This window comes from Gopherus evgoodei, chromosome 2, assembly GCF_007399415.2.
Source record: "Gopherus evgoodei ecotype Sinaloan lineage chromosome 2, rGopEvg1_v1.p, whole genome shotgun sequence".
NCBI classification, from domain to species: domain Eukaryota; kingdom Metazoa; phylum Chordata; order Testudines; family Testudinidae; genus Gopherus; species Gopherus evgoodei.
Genome location: NC_044323.1, coordinates 125,183,660 through 125,199,289, shown reverse-complemented (window position 1 = coordinate 125,199,289; position 15,630 = coordinate 125,183,660). Strand labels below are relative to the sequence as shown.

The following is a 15,630-nucleotide window of genomic DNA, read 5'->3' as shown; positions in this document are numbered from 1 at the left end:
TCACATACTACAAAGCCATAAGAATCCAAAAACAAAATTTCAGACTAAATTATTTCTAGGTTACAGCACTGATAAAATACACATAATTAAGACTTTCAACATATTCATTAGTTTCAAAGTAATGTACTTAGATTATTAAAAAAAATCTCTGAGAATCAACTCTGCAATCCAAAAAATATAGGGGACTCAGTTTTAGTGGATCATAAACAACATAACTCCAATATGAAGCATATCCAAAGTAAGAATATAGATAGTAACACAGGAATTTCCATTCTGAATCAGACCAGTAGCTTCATTTACTCCAGTATCCTTCAGAAGAAGCAACTCTACAGGGCAAGTTTCCTCCTAAAGCCTAAAGGTTAGAAGTAAGTTTATACCCTGAAATTTGAGGATTTACATCCCGTTCAAAGCTCTTATTTATTTTTCAAATACTTGCTATTGTAACATTGGCCATTCTTGTTATTCATATAAATGTCTAATCCTTTTTTAAATCCTGTTAAGCTCTTAGTCCCTTTAATGACATGGTAGATGTTGTATTTCTTTTTACCAGTTTTGAATTTGCTACCTTTCAATTTTACTGAACATTCTTTAACCTTTCATTACCATAAAAGGTGACTATGTTACTGATCAAACTCCTTTTTTACTATTCACTAGAGAGGAGATGAATAGGTGGCACATAATAAAGTGAACAGTTCCAATCTTTTCTCTTTTCCATATTTCTAATCAGTCGTATTGACCATGTCCGAAAACCCTCCAAATCTGTTGTTGTGAAGATGGGGGTGACAAGAACTAAATGCAGTATTCTAAATAAGAATGTACCATTAATTTACATGATGGTATAATGCTTTCCATATTTTTCCATCCAATTTCTTATATATTCTAGCATTAGCGATTTTTGACAACTGCTGGACATTGAGCAGAGGTGTTCGTGGACCTGTCTATAATAATCCTCAGGTATTAAATTCTGGCCCTGGGGAAGTCAATGGGAATTTAGCCTTTTACTTCAACAGGTGCAGGATTTCGCTCCCAGTCTTTTTCTTAAGTCAATACAGATAATTGAGAACCCAGTGAAGTTTATAGAGAAAATGATTTGAATTAGTCAGTGTGCATTACTTTGTATCTGTCAAATTTGAATTTTATCTGCAATCTCTGTATCCCTACAGATTCAACTTCATGATCACCTCTCCTTAGAACTTCTCTCACTATGTAATCTTTTAGATAGAGTTACTCTCTCACATTCAACACAATCTAGACTTCCTTTGTGGAATTTAGGCAGACATTATATCCCACCGATTTTTGTCATTTAACCACATTTCAGTAATCACTATTATAGCAAGGTCCTCTTCCACTTTCAGACACTATTTTTGCTTTTAGGCTTCATTCATTTGTATTCAGAAATTTGTAGATTTTTGTTTTTAACCATATGTTTACTTCTACAAAACTCTTTATATTCTGAGTTGACTTAACAGAATTTAGCTCTGTGACCTTGACGTTTCCTGTTCTGTTGTAGTTCTCTGGCCTATCCTTTACTTGATACAGATACACATCCATATCACTGACTTCTCTAACAGATGTCTTCATGAGATTGATTGCTCAATACTTGTCAGTTCTGCTCCAACTTCTAGTTTAACCAAGTCCCCAAAACTTTATTATTCATGTCTGTCAATAGTCTGGTTCCTCTTGATTAAGGTGGAATTCATCTCATTTGTCTAGGCTCTCTCTAAGCCAAAGTGTTCCCCATCCAGTGTTTAATTTAAACCCATTCTTTCTATAGGTCTTTATATCCGTACATTGAGATGCTGAGCTCTGTCCAGCTGACCCATCCAAGAAACTAGTAGCTTTCTCTGAAATGTTTCTAACCATTGACCTCTGACCCTAAATCTTCCTAACAATCTGAATTCAGCTTCCACAACCTCTCTCTTACACCTTCTTATGTCATTAATATGTACCACAACCACAAGCGTCTTCCCACACTTACTAGAAGTTTGTTTAGCTGTTTGCAAGATAGCTAAGTAAGTGGTATCTCAGAACCATCTATGTTTCTAATGACCAACCCAAAGCCACTTCAGTATACCTCCATCTCAAACTGTAACCTCATTGCCTAGAACCACCTCCTTGGTGCAGGAGGGACGATCAGCCTCCCCTATCTCAATCAGAAGAAATGTGTCCCTCCATTCCATCTGGGTCTTTTCCTTTCACGAGACCAGCTTCCCCAAGTGGAAAAATCAGGACAGGAATTCTGGGACTTGTGGACTTGTTCTACAATGTCCCTAAATATCAGAACTTTAAATAGTTGTCTCTTTCTCTACTCTTACAGTCCTTACTCTGCCCTCAGGATGTTGTGACTTACCTCTGGAGTCTGTGGAATTATTTGGTTTTGCTTCCTACAGTCATTTACCTTTTGGAACAACCATGTCATACTTTTCAGTTAACTCATTTAAAAATCAAAACAGTCCTGTAAAATTTCACTTCGTCACTTGTTCTAACTTAACTTTGTTGCTTTGCTTACGGTCCATCCCCGCTCTGCCAAATTTAATATGCAGTCATGACATTTCTAGGACTTTATTATTAATCTTACTTGGAAAATAAAATGTTGACTAACTGAACTTACTTCCCCATACAGGAATATCTTTGCTTTCTGCCTTCATCACAATGGAAGCCATAGTCATGGTCACAGGAATGGCATCGAAGTATGAGGAATGTGGAGCCAGAGTTAATATTGCTGCTTCTGCTGGTAAAGCCTGTCTGCCCTTTACATTTATCCAATGGAATCCTCCAGCAAGCCACATTGTTCTCATGATTGCTTTCAGCAAAAAGTCCACTACTCTGTAAATAATTTAGATATAATGGTTACACTACTTCAGTAATGAAAAAGTGTTACAGAAATTGATTTTAAATAAACGTGTTGTATATATTCAAAAAATTAAAGCTTTAAACAGTTAAAACACAAATTTTCAACATCACATCAAGATATACAAAGTAAATATCCTTAAGACAATAAATATGTTTTACTATCCATTTGCTATTCCATTCGTATCAAGCCTTTTCTTACTTTGCTTACATGCAAATTTTGATTATCAATGGAAATGTTTATATTGATTTGTGTGTATATGGTGAAATTGATGTTTGCTGACATTTATCAATAAAAATCTAATCTTTCCAAACCCTCTGTTTCTTTGAACCAGAAACATTTAATAAAGTTATTTTGTTCTCATTTTCTAAACGTATAAGCCATTTGCAAACCAATAGCATCTAGTTCAGTTATATTTTATTTAATTCCTGAGTATTATAGGCATCTTTCTTACCCAGAAGTCCCCAGTTTTGAAGCAATTAACACTAACTGATTTTGGCTTTGACCACTAAGAAAACCATCTCTGGGTATAGACTTTTCAGATTATTAAGAATGTTTTCTATATAAAGTGTTATCTTGTCTTTAGCAGAGACCTTAATTTAAAAATTACATGACTGTTGGTGGTTTCCTAATCTTTCCAGAAAACCTTCTTTGCAGTAAGGAGAAATAGATATTTATGGAAAAAATGCAAGTTAAAGAATATTAAAATGAAACTGCACAAATTGTGCTTTACAAAACTGACTTAAATCCCCCTCTGTCTCTGCAACCTAAGGGCAACTGATAATGCACATATGTATTCAGTCAATTCACATATTTTTAACTTATCATTAGGGAAAAACGTGTAAGTGACAGATTTTACACTTGTCACAGAGCTAACTTTCCCTATTAAAAGGAAAACTGTCTAGTACTGTCAGGTTATTCCAGGACTTCTCTCCTCGAAGCTGAAAAGTTATATAATGGTTATCTATTTAGTGTACCTCAGCGCATGCTTTACCAAATCAATGAATGCAGTGACTCACTTTCGCCACCAGGAGAGGGGCTTTTCCAGTTCTCTCTCAGCAGATCCCATTGAAGCAATGAATGCAAAAGGCCAGGCCAATAACATCATAAAAGCAGCAAAAAACAGTCGAATGGGGAACAAAGTCAAGGTCATGAAGGCAATCTGCAAAACCCAAACAATTCTGTTATTTTAATATGTAATCTAGACTGATGGAAAAAAGTTTACTATTTTAAGAAACACTTTAAAAGAATAAATAACAAGGTATTGTTTTTGCTGATACAAACTAACATGGCTACCATTCTGAAAAACTTAAAAAGAATGTTATTTTAAAAAAAATTCCATGCGTAAGGATGAATTCTTAACTATTTTTTTCATTAAATACATTTTGAGACAAAAAGGATCAATTATTTGAAAAATTAAAATATATTTTGTCATTATATGAAATAAATATAATGATATATTACATACACAAAGTTACATTAAAAGTACATTGAGATAGGATTCCTGGGGTGCAGCCTGGGACTGTGGGACCATTGTGCCCCCTTAACTCTCCAGCCTAGGCTGTCTCTCACAATGCTTTGCTAGTGACAAGCAGCAAACCCCTCCAGGCACTGTTATCACTCGCCACAACAGCATGTAGAGCCCCACACCCAGCTAGATTGCATGAATGCTCTCAGAGCCACTCGTAAAATCACACCAAATCCCACCAGCTCCCAGTCTTGTATCTCAGGATTATATCGTCTTGCACTGTTCAAGACTCTTTCTTGAGTAATGCAAGTTTATTAATTGGTTCCCCAATTCATCAATGGAAAGTGGATATACACCAGCATTTGTAAACCTGAGCAGATTTACCAAGCACTTCAGGTAAACTCACTGGAAAAGATAAACAGTAAAATAAATTTATTGATTACAAAATACAGATTTTAAGTGATTACAAGTGATAGGCAAAAAGTCAGAGCGGTTACCATAAGAAAAAGAACAGAAAATACAAGCACGCAGTCTGAACTTTAACCCTTATCACACTTGTCATAAACAGATAGTTAAGGGTTAATGTCTCTCTTACCTGTGAAGGGTTAACAAACAGGGACCCCAAACACCTGACCAGAGGACCAATCAGGAGACAAGATAGTTTAAAATCTCGTGGCAGGGAAGCCTTTGTTTGTGGGTTTGGGGCTTGGCTTTGTTCTCTCTGAGTCCTGGACGGGGCTAGAGGTGTAACCAGGTTTCTGCCAATCTCCCTGCTACAGTCTCTTATCTGTTCAGAATTGTAAGTCGAAAAGGAGGTCATAGTCTTTTAATTTGTTTTCTTTTTCATTTGCATATGTGTACTTGCTGGAAGTAGCTTAAATTGTGTTTCTGCTGGAGAAAGTTTCTTTCTATTGTTTATAAGTTGAAAGACCCTGTTACATTTTTACCATCTAAAGTGCAGAGATAAACCTGTTATTTTTCTTTCTTTTTTTATTAAAAGCTTTGCTTTAAGACCTGTTTGAGTGTTTTCTCCTAGTTAAGGCTCAAAGAAGCTTGAGTCTGTATTGCCTGAGGGAGGGAATGGTAAAGTTCCTCTTTGTGTTAGATCCACGGAGTTGAATCAGGTGATCTCCTAGTGTTCCCAGGGCAGGAAGGAGCTGGGGAGGAAGGAGGGAGGGGGAAGGAAATGGTTTATTCCCCTTTGTCGTGAGACTCAGGGCATTTGGGTCTTGGGATCCCCAGGGAAGGTTGTTGGGGGAGACTAGAGTCGATCAGGCACTCTACTCTAAGTCCTGATTGGTGGCAGCCTATCAGATCTAAGCTGGTAATTAAGCTTAGGGGAATTCATGCTAATACCCATATTTTGGACGCTAAGGTCCAGAATTGGGAATTATATTATGACAACGCTAGACAGTATTTAGATCAAGCAATATTCTCACCCCACTGGATCTTACAGTCCTTGGTATACAAGTTTGTCTCTTAAACCTGGACCAGTCTCCTCTGTTGGAGTCTTCAGTCTTCTTAAGCATCCTTGTTGCTTGCAGCATAGATAGGGGGAGGAGAAAAGGTAAAGCATGGGGCCATTGTGTTCTGTTTTATACCCTTTGTCCATGTGCTTGGAGAAAAGAAGTTCAGGCAAGTCTGGTGGGCATGGCAAGGTTGAGCAATTCCCCTAGTATAGCCTTATGTAAGTGAGTCATTGCATTCTAGCTCCCTTGTTGGAAAATGGCTGTTGACGGTTGCTCGACATCCGTCCAGGCATTGGTTATCCCCCTGGTTAATGTCTTTGGGAAGCTAGTATCTAGGCACTTCCCAAACCCACAACACATTTTAGTGACAATCAATATAACAGTTCTCATAACTTCATATGCATTAATAGCAGCCGAGTCCTGTGGCACCTTACAGACTAACAGACGTATTGGAGCATGAGCTTTCGTGGGTGAATACCCACTTCATCGGATGCATCCCACGAAAGCTCATGCTCCAATACATCTGTTAGTCTATAAGGTGCCACAGGACTCTTTGCTGCTTTTACAGATCCAGACTAACACGGCTACCGCTCTGATACTTGATATACATATTTAGATGGAGCAGTGAGTTTCAGCAGATCATAATCTTTCCCCTGTTAGCAACAAGAAGTAAGTCAAGGAAAGTGTGAGCCTCTTACTGAATGAGAGAGGCAACTGAGTGACAGAGGATGTGGAAAAAGCTAAAGTCAATGATCTTTTCCACTCTGTCTTCATGAACAAAGTCAGCTCCCAGACTATTGTACTGGGCAGCATAGCATGGGCAGGTGATGATCAGCTCTCTGTAGAGAAAGAAGTGGTTCAGGACTATTTAAAAAAGCTGGACGAGCACAAGTCCATGGGGCTGGATGCATTGCATCCAAGGGTGCTAAAGGAGTTAGCAGATGTGATTGCAGAGCCTTTGGCCATTATCTTTGAAAACTCATGGCAATCCAGGGAGGTCCTGGATGACTGGAAAAAGGCTAATGCAGTGCCTATCTTTAAAAAAGAGAGGAAGGAGGATCTGGGGAACTACGGGCTGGTCAGCCTCACCTCAATCCCTGGAAAAATCAAGGAGTAGGTCCTCAAGGAATCAATTCTGAAGCACTTTGAGGAGAGGAAAGTGAACAGGAACAGCCAGCATGGATTCACCAAGGGCAAGTCATGCCTGACTAACCTAATTGCCTTCTATGAGGAGATAACTGGATCTGTGGATGAGGGAAAAGCAGTGGATGTGTTATTCCTTGACTTTAGCAAAGCTTTTGATATGGTCTCCCACAGTATTCTTGACAGGAAGTTAAAGAAGTATGGGCTGGATGAATGGACTATAAGGTGAATAGAAAGCTGGCTAGATCGTCAGGCTTAATGGATAGTGATCTATCTAAATCAATGGCAGCTGATTTCAAGCGGAGTGCCACAAGGGTCAGTCCTGGAGCCGGTTTTGTTCAATATCTTCATTAATGATCTGGAAGATGGCATGGACTGCACTCTCAGGAAGTCTGCAGATGACACTAAACTGGGAGGAGTGGTAGATATGCTGGAGGGTAGGGATAACATACAGAGGGACCTAGACAAATTAGAGGATTGGAGCAAAAGAAACCTGATGAGGTTCAACAAGGAGAAGTGCAGAGTCTTGCACTTAGGATGGAAGAATCCCATGCACTGTTACAGACTAGGGACCGAATGGCTAGGCAGCAGTGCTGCAGAAAAGGACCTAGGGGTTACAGTGGACGAGAAGCTGGATATGAGTCAACAGTGTGCCCTTGTTGCCAAGAAGGTTAACGGCCTTTTGGGCTGTATAAGTAGGGGCATTACCAGCAGATCGAGGGACTTAATCATTCCCCTCTATTCGACATTGGTGAGGCCTCATCTGGAGTACTGTGTTCAGTTTTGGGCCCCACACTACAAAAAGGATATGGAAAAATTGGAAAGAGTCCAGCAGAGGGCAACAAAAATGATTAGGGGGCTGGAGCACATGACTTCTGAGGAGAGGCTGAGGGAACTGGGATTGTTTAGTCTGCAGAAGAGAAGAATGAGGGGGGATTTGATAGCTGCTTTCAACTACCTGAAAGGGGGTTCCAAAGAGGATGGACCTAGACTGTTCTCAGTGGCAGCAGATGACAGAACAAGGTCTCAAGTTGCAGTGGTGGAGGTTTAGGTTGGATATTAGGAAAAACTTTTTCACTCGGAGGGTGGTGAAGCATTGGAATGGGTTATCTAAGGAGATTACACCACCATCTTCCTTAGAGGTTTCTAAGTTCAGGCTTGACAAAGCCCTGGCTGGGATGATTTAGTTGGGGATTGGTCCTGTTTTGAGCAGAGGGTTGGACTAAATGACTAGATGACCTCCTGAGATCCCTTCCAACCTTGATATTCTATGATACCTCACATGGCATGCTTTATATGTAATAGCACAATTATATATAGATCAGGCATACGAGGGGTACAGGGAACTCTCCCAAGGTATAGAGCAGGCCTGCACAACTCGTAAAGTGGCGAGGGCCATATTACTCCAAAGAAAACAGCTGAGGGCCGAACCCCCTCAGCGCTGCCAAAACACCCCCCCAGCTCCCTCGAAACATAACATACACACACCCAGCACCACCCACCAGCTCAGTTTGTCATCCCTTATGAAATAAGGGGAGGGGAAAAGGGGGGACAGTTTGAAGGGATTTTCTGGGGCTATGAATGAAGGAAGGGAAAAGGGGGACAGTGTGAAGGGACTGGATGTGACTGTCCAACAGACAAACACAGGGAGCCCTGCGGGGTGGGAGCCGTGTGATAGGGGCCGGGAAGGGGGATGGTCCCTGGACCAGCGAAGGGGGCAGCAGTTGGGGCAGGGCAGGTGCAAAACACACACACACACACACACACCTCCCCTGGGGATATCCTGGCTGCCCACAGACAGTTCAACCCCCCCAACGCTACAGAGGCCACTCTGGGAGCAACCAGCGCAGTAGCCGCCCCACCCCAAACCAAAGGGGGAATTTTGGGGGGGTCTTGGCCGAGTCCCCCTCTGCCCCTCCCCGAGCTGCAGCTAAAGCCAAGGCTGGGCAACCCTCCCCTTACTCAGCACTTACCGGCTCTGCCTCCTGCCCAGCGCTTCCCGCCTCAGCAAGCCCTGGAAGTGATGTACCCGCTGTATGCCAGGCTGGGGGAGCAGGAGACGGAGACAGAGATGGAGACATGTGTGCTTCTGGCCGTTAGGGCGGTTGGCACGCGACACGTGCGCGGGGCTGTGAGGTTACACCCTCTCCCCTCCGAAGGCAGGAGGCAAATCCAGGGCCAGTGCAAGGATATTTTGCGTCCTAGGCGAAACTTCCACCTTGCACCCCTCAACCCCCCACACATCGGTTCATTGAGGGGCAAATCCCAAGCCTTTATAGATCCCAGAGGCCAGCCGTGCCCAGTGACTGCACCCCAGACCAGATTTTCCCACACACACACCCTGAACTCCCCTCCAGAAGGCGGCTCCTCCCTGCCAAGCCAGGGCACCACTTTTTTAGGGTTACCATATTTCAACAATCAAAAAAGAGGATGAGGTGAGAGCCCCGCCCCATCCACTCTCTCCCACTTCCCACCCTCCTCAAAGCCCCCAACCCCCCCCTGTCCTTGTCCCCTGACTGCCCCCTCTTGAGATCCCCCACCCACCCTAACTGCCCCACTAGGACCCTACCTGTCCCCTGGCTGCCCCAACCCTTATCCACACCCCCGCCCCCAGACAGACCCCTGGGATTCCTACGTCCCATCCAACCACTCCCTGCCCCCAGACAGACCACCTCCACCAAACTTTCGACCCATCCAACCCTCCCCCTGCTTCCTGAAAGCCCCTCCAGTACTCCCAACCTATCCAACCCTGCCCCCGCTCTGTCCTCTGACTGCTTTGATCCCTATCCACACCCCTACGCCCTGACATACCCCCAGAACTCCCAACCCATCCAACCCTCCTGCTCCCTGACTGCCCCTCGACACTCCCGTTATCACCACACTGCTCCAAGCTGCTGGCTCCACGTGAAGCCAACCAAACAAGCTGCCGAGCACACAACCCCTTCCCTGCAGAGTGCTGTGACATGATGCTGAGGGAGGAGAAGGGGGCGTACAGGGGAGGGACTCTGCCTGTTGGAGACTAATGGGAGCAGCTAAATCAGACCCAGGTGCCCAATCAGCCATGCCGCACTCTGCGTGAGGGGAAGGGAGCAGAGGGGGGAAAAATCCCAGATGGTTGCACCGGCCCTGGGCGAACCCAACAGCCCCACGCCGCCGTTTGGCTGCGAGCTGCATAGTGAGCCCACGCGGGCCCCATGTTGTGCAGGCCTGGTATAGAGTGTCACATACATCATGGCTGCAAAGCCAAGCACTCAAAAATGATAATATTCCAGAATTAATTTCGATCCCTTGTGCATATGCATTATGACACAGTCTTTAATTATATGATCACATACTATGTTTTTCCACAGGGCCCCTGCCTCATTCTGTGCATAGAATGGACAGTGTGTATTTAACGAACAATATATTTTACCATTATTGTTGTGGCTCTAGGCCTTATTTACTGCACATTATTCAAATCCTGCTCTGACGAATTATTGATTCATGGGCTTTTCTATGGCTCTCATCAATACAGTATGAGTGATTCACAAATAATGTATTTTCACAACAACACTGTGAGATGAGGGGGTAGAATTTCCATTCTCACAACAGGAAACAGAGGCACTGAGATATTAAGGTAAAAGGTATCAACTAATTCTCGGTGACAAATTTGAGATTGAAAGAACCAGAATATTAGAATACTGAGCATTACATAGCACTTTTCCCTCAAACTGAAAAAACAAATTCCATCGATTGGCATCATACTGACATCCATCTGGGTCATCAGTAGAGTTTGAACCTGTAGATCTACTGCACCACCTGACCTAATGGAGTAAGTGACAGTAGCTGAATGTTGTCTTCTATGTGGACTAGCACTAGAGGAGGGATGAGTCACACACTTTGCCAGTGGGTTTCCCAGATATTTGCTGATAGCAGAGCACTGGTGAGACTCAGGAACTTGGGTTCCATTCCAGGCTCTGGAGGGGAGTATTCACTAGTGGACAGACTTGTGCCACTTCCCCAAAGCTAGACCATTCTGCCCTATCCCCTCTAATCTGCCTGTCCCAGTCCTGTTTCTTCCTCATCCCCAGCTCGTCTCAATCCCACTCACCTCACCTACCTAGTCCCAGTCTGATCCTAGCCCCAACTTCCCCCCTCTCCCAGTTTTTCTTATCTGTCAATTCCCGCCCATGGCCTCCAGCTGCCACCACCATGGCCATATTCCCTATCACTACCAGCTCTCGTGCCCAGTATCCCTCCACAGACTCCTTGTCCAATTCCAGGGTCTCCTTCCCATGCGTCTGGCTCTTTGTTTCCATCTCCCTGCCCAACAAGCAGGGGTGCTAGAACAAGTTTTTATAGTGGGGGTGCTGACAGCAATTGAATCAAACTGTAAAACCCGAATATAATGGAAACCACTTCAAGCCAGGATGTTTGGCAGCACCCACGCACCTCTAGTTCCTGCACCTATGTCAACAAGTCCTTTTCTCCCTGCAGTCTGGCTCCTTATATCTGTCTGCCACCCAGCCCTGCTGGTTTCCAGTCTTCACCCCACCACAGGTTTCCAATATCCATCCAGTTTTCCTTCCCAGCCCCTGCCCCCGTTTTCTTGTCCTGCAAGTCCCTGTCTCCCCTCCATACACATTCCTTGTCCCAATCTACTGCCGTCTTTACCCCATTGTAGCTCATTTCCCCTCTGCATCTGAATCAGGCAGCTTCCTTTGCTACGCTGCCTGGATCCAACAGGGTAGGAAAGGTTATCAGAGCACAGGAGAGAGTTTTGCTCTTTTTTTGTTCTGGTGACTGGCCTGCAGCAGCCCACACCTGCAATTACACAGGAAGACCTGCTCAACCTCTTGCAGCCCAAAACTGGAGAATGCTCAGTGCATACAGAATCCATAGGAAATTTAGATGCAGCCTATCAAATCTCTACCAAGCACATATGAAGTGCTATTTTTCAAAGGTTTATAAACTGATGAAAATCCACCCAAATTGAACTGGTACAACCACCCCTGCCACAAAGGCCAGCACCACTGCCAAATTTCTATTTCCTGTTCCAAAGCATGGGGCACAAAAGTTTTCAAAGAAAAGCCTGCCAAAAAATTTAACATGGGCAAAACAACATATTTTTCCTTAATCTCATTCCTCATAATGGCTGAAGTGTTTTTACTGAAATTGCCCTATGCCTGAGGCACCCAGCATGGAAATTTCAGCCCCAACTGTTAAAGTTTGGTAACATATACACACACATTTTATATATACACATATACACAGGCGCACACACACACACACACACACACCTTAGTGCAAGGGCATAGAAACTTGAGATCTAGCACTAAAATAATCTTTAGTCAGACATCCTTGGGCCTTATAGTGGCCCAAAGAACATCAATTTAGATTTGAATTGTGTTTTTAAATGCTTAACACTTTCAGAATGCACCCTTTAAAAAAAGTATTTATTTTTCTTTAAAACAAACTAAAGAGTTTAGGGGGTGTTTTTTTGAAGGAAGTGAAATGTTAACCATTTTCCAGAGTTCTTCTGGAATATTCTATGCAAAGTGTCAAGATATGTAGGAGGTGAGGCAAAGCTATTACAGAGGTCCACTTTACTTGGTACCCAAAGATGCACAATCAGGCAAGGGCTAACTATCTGGCACAAATAACACTGGTCTACAATTTTTGAGAAGTCGTCTGCTTCAGAGATAAAATGTGATATTTATTATGTATTTTGATGTGCTGAATTCAAATATGACAATTAAAACAACTGATTGGCTACTGTTTCTAAGATATTTAAGTTTTTACATTTTATGTCTATGTATATTGTGTAGATAGTAGAATTTTAATCATCAATTGTAAACCTAGGTCTTTTTATGTGTTTATGGTTGCTTTACATGATAATATTTCACCTGTCCTGTTTATGTAACACTTTAAAAATCAGCAAAAGGGTTATATAAATAAAATTTATTATGAAACAAAAGGCAAAAAACTATTCTGTACATAGTTTGGTCCTATTCAGTGTCTACTCAGCGCTTCTTGGCTTGTCTCTCGTATTCATTAAATGGAGCATCTCTTGTCACTGTCCAGCAATAGTCTGCAAGCACTGATGGGCTCCATTTGCCCTGATAGCCTGCCAGGGGATTCCACTGCTGTAGTCTGGAGCCCAGCAGCTCTGCCTTACTCTTGGGTAGTTCCAAATCCCTGACAAGGTCATTCAGTTCACCATGTGTTATGAGGTGTGCTTCAGAGGAGGAGGATGGGAGAAAATATGGGTCCTGTGACATTGATGGTTCAGGACCAGAAGTTTCATCCTCTTCCTCTTCCTCGTCTGATTCAAGTGAGAAGGATTCTGGTTCATCAGGAACCGGCAGTCCTTCTCCGTGGGGTACTGGGCGTATAGTTGATGGAATGTTTGGATAATGCACAGTCCACTTTTTCTTCTTTGACACACCTTTCCCAACTGGAGGCACCATGCAGAAGTAACAATTGCTGGGATGATCTGTTGGCTCTCTCCAAATCATTGGCATTGCAAAAGGCATAGATTTCCTTTTCCTGTTCAACCACTGGCGAAGATTTGTTGCACAAGTGTTGCAGCACATGTGTGGGGCCCACCTCTTGCCCTGATCTCCAATTTTGCAGCCAAAATAAAAGTGATAGGCTTTCTTAACCACAGTGATTAGACTGCGCTTTTGTGATGCAAAAGTCACTTCACCACAAACGTAGCAGAAGTTATCTGCACTGTTCACACAAGTACGAGGCATCTCTGCTCACTTTGGCTAAACAGAAATGTGTCCCTTTGCAAAATCAAACACTGACAAATAAGAGAGCATGACACTGTATGATTTCTAGAGCTGATATAGGGCAATTTGTTCAGCAGAGTGATGTAAACTCCGTTATGATTGCATCATCCATGACTTCCAGGAATAACATGATGCAATTCATATCATGTATGATGCAATACCAGCTTCAGATTGCATCATTCATTGTTTTGCCTAAAAAGCAAGTACTGTCCAAACCCAGTCATAGATTTATTCATAGATCCAGTCAAAGATGTATTTTAGTCATTTCTGGTTTAAATTGAGATTCCGTCCCTTTATAACTCACTTATCCTCCACCATTCCCAAGTCAAGGGTCGTATATATTGACCCAATAGCATATCTTGAAAACTAGAGCCAATCAACAATTTTAAGCATCATTTTCGTTCTCAGTAACCCAGAATTAGTAACGTTGGACTACATTTATTTCAGAAGCATTTTGGCTGTACAGCAGTGTAATTCTGGTAGACATTAATTAGTATTCTTCTCCCAGATTTAATTAAAATTAGGGCTGTCGATTAATCACAGTTAACTCATGCAAGTAACTAAAAAAATTAATCATGATTAATCACACTTTTAATTGTGCAGTTAAACAAATGAATACCAAAAGAAATTTCTTAAATATTTTGGAGAGTTTTCTATATTTGCATATATATTGTATTCTGTGCTATAACTGAAAGTATATAATTTTTTATTACAAATATTTGCACTGTAAAAATGATAAAAGAAATAGTACTTTTCAATTCACTTTATACAAGTACTGTAGTGCAACCTTTGTCACGAAAATGTAACTTAAAAATGTACTTTTTTTTGTTACATAACTGCACTCAAAAACAGAACAGTGTAAAATGTCAGAGCTGACAAGTCCACTCAGTCCTGCTTCTTGTTCACTCAATCACTAAAACAAGCAGGTCTGTTTACATTTACAAGAGATAATGCTGCCCTCTTCTTATTTATGTCACCAGAAAGTGAAAACATCCATTTGCGTGGCACTTTTGTAGCTGGCATTGCAACGCTGGCATTGCAAGGCGAAAAACCTCCAGGGCCTCTGCCACTCTGCCCTGGAGAAAAATTCTTTCCCAACCCCAAATAGGGCGATCAGTTAAACCCTGAGCATGTGGGCAAGACTCACCAGCCAGTATCCAGGAAGAATTCTCTGTAGTAATTCAGATTCCATCCCATCACAGACCACTGGGCATACTTACCTGCTGATAATCAAAGATCAATTGCCAAATTAATTGCCAAAATTGGGCTATCCCATCATACCATCAACTCCATAAACTTATCAAGCTTAGTCTTAAAGCCAGATATGTCTTTTGCCCCCACTACTCCCCTTGGAAGGCTGTTCCAGAACTTCGCTCCTCTAATGGTTAGAAACCTTCGTCCCGCATTCTAACATATATTTCATATTATAGTAGTCTCGGATGATGACCCAGCAGATGTTGTTCATTTTAAGAACACTTTCACTGCAGAGCTGACAAAATGCAAAGAAGGTACCAATGTGAGATTTCTAAAGACAGCTACAGCACTAGACCCAAGGTTTAAGAATCTGAAGTGCCTTGCAAAATCTCAGAGGGACGAAGTGTGGAGCATGCTTTCAGAAGTCTTAAAAGAGCAACATTGATGCAGAAACTACCAAAACCTGAACAAAACAAAAAAAAAAAGAAGAAAAACAACCTTCTACTGGTGGCATCTGACTCTGATTATGAAAATGAACATGTGTTGGTTCGCACTGCTACGGATCATTCTTGAGCAGCACCCGTTATCAGCATGGACTCATGTCCACTGGAACGGTGATTGAAGCATGAAGGGACATATGAATCTTTAGCGCATCTGACATGTAAATATCGTGTGACATCGACAACAACAGTGCCATGAGAATGCCTGTTCTCACCTTCAGGTGACACT

The 15,630-nt window shown here is 42.3% G+C and overlaps 1 protein-coding gene across 5 annotated transcripts in view; it reads right to left on the bottom strand.

Annotated features, from left to right (window-relative positions):
* The window catches only part of LPCAT1 (lysophosphatidylcholine acyltransferase 1), a 200,921-nt gene that overhangs the window by 145,266 nt on the left and 40,025 nt on the right, over positions 1 to 15,630 (bottom strand). For 3 of the 5 annotated variants that reach the window (XM_030551642.1, XM_030551641.1, XM_030551643.1), the window contains exons 2-3: positions 3,871 to 4,013; positions 2,612 to 2,826 (exon numbers count right to left, since the gene is read on the bottom strand). In XM_030551642.1, coding sequence (XP_030407502.1) covers positions 2,612 to 2,826; positions 3,871 to 4,013 — 358 coding nt within the window. Of the gene's footprint in view, positions 1 to 2,611; positions 2,827 to 3,870; positions 4,014 to 4,548; positions 4,667 to 14,854; positions 14,887 to 15,630 lie in introns of those variants that run through there. The other 2 variants (XM_030551645.1, XM_030551644.1) reach the window with 2 other exon arrangements.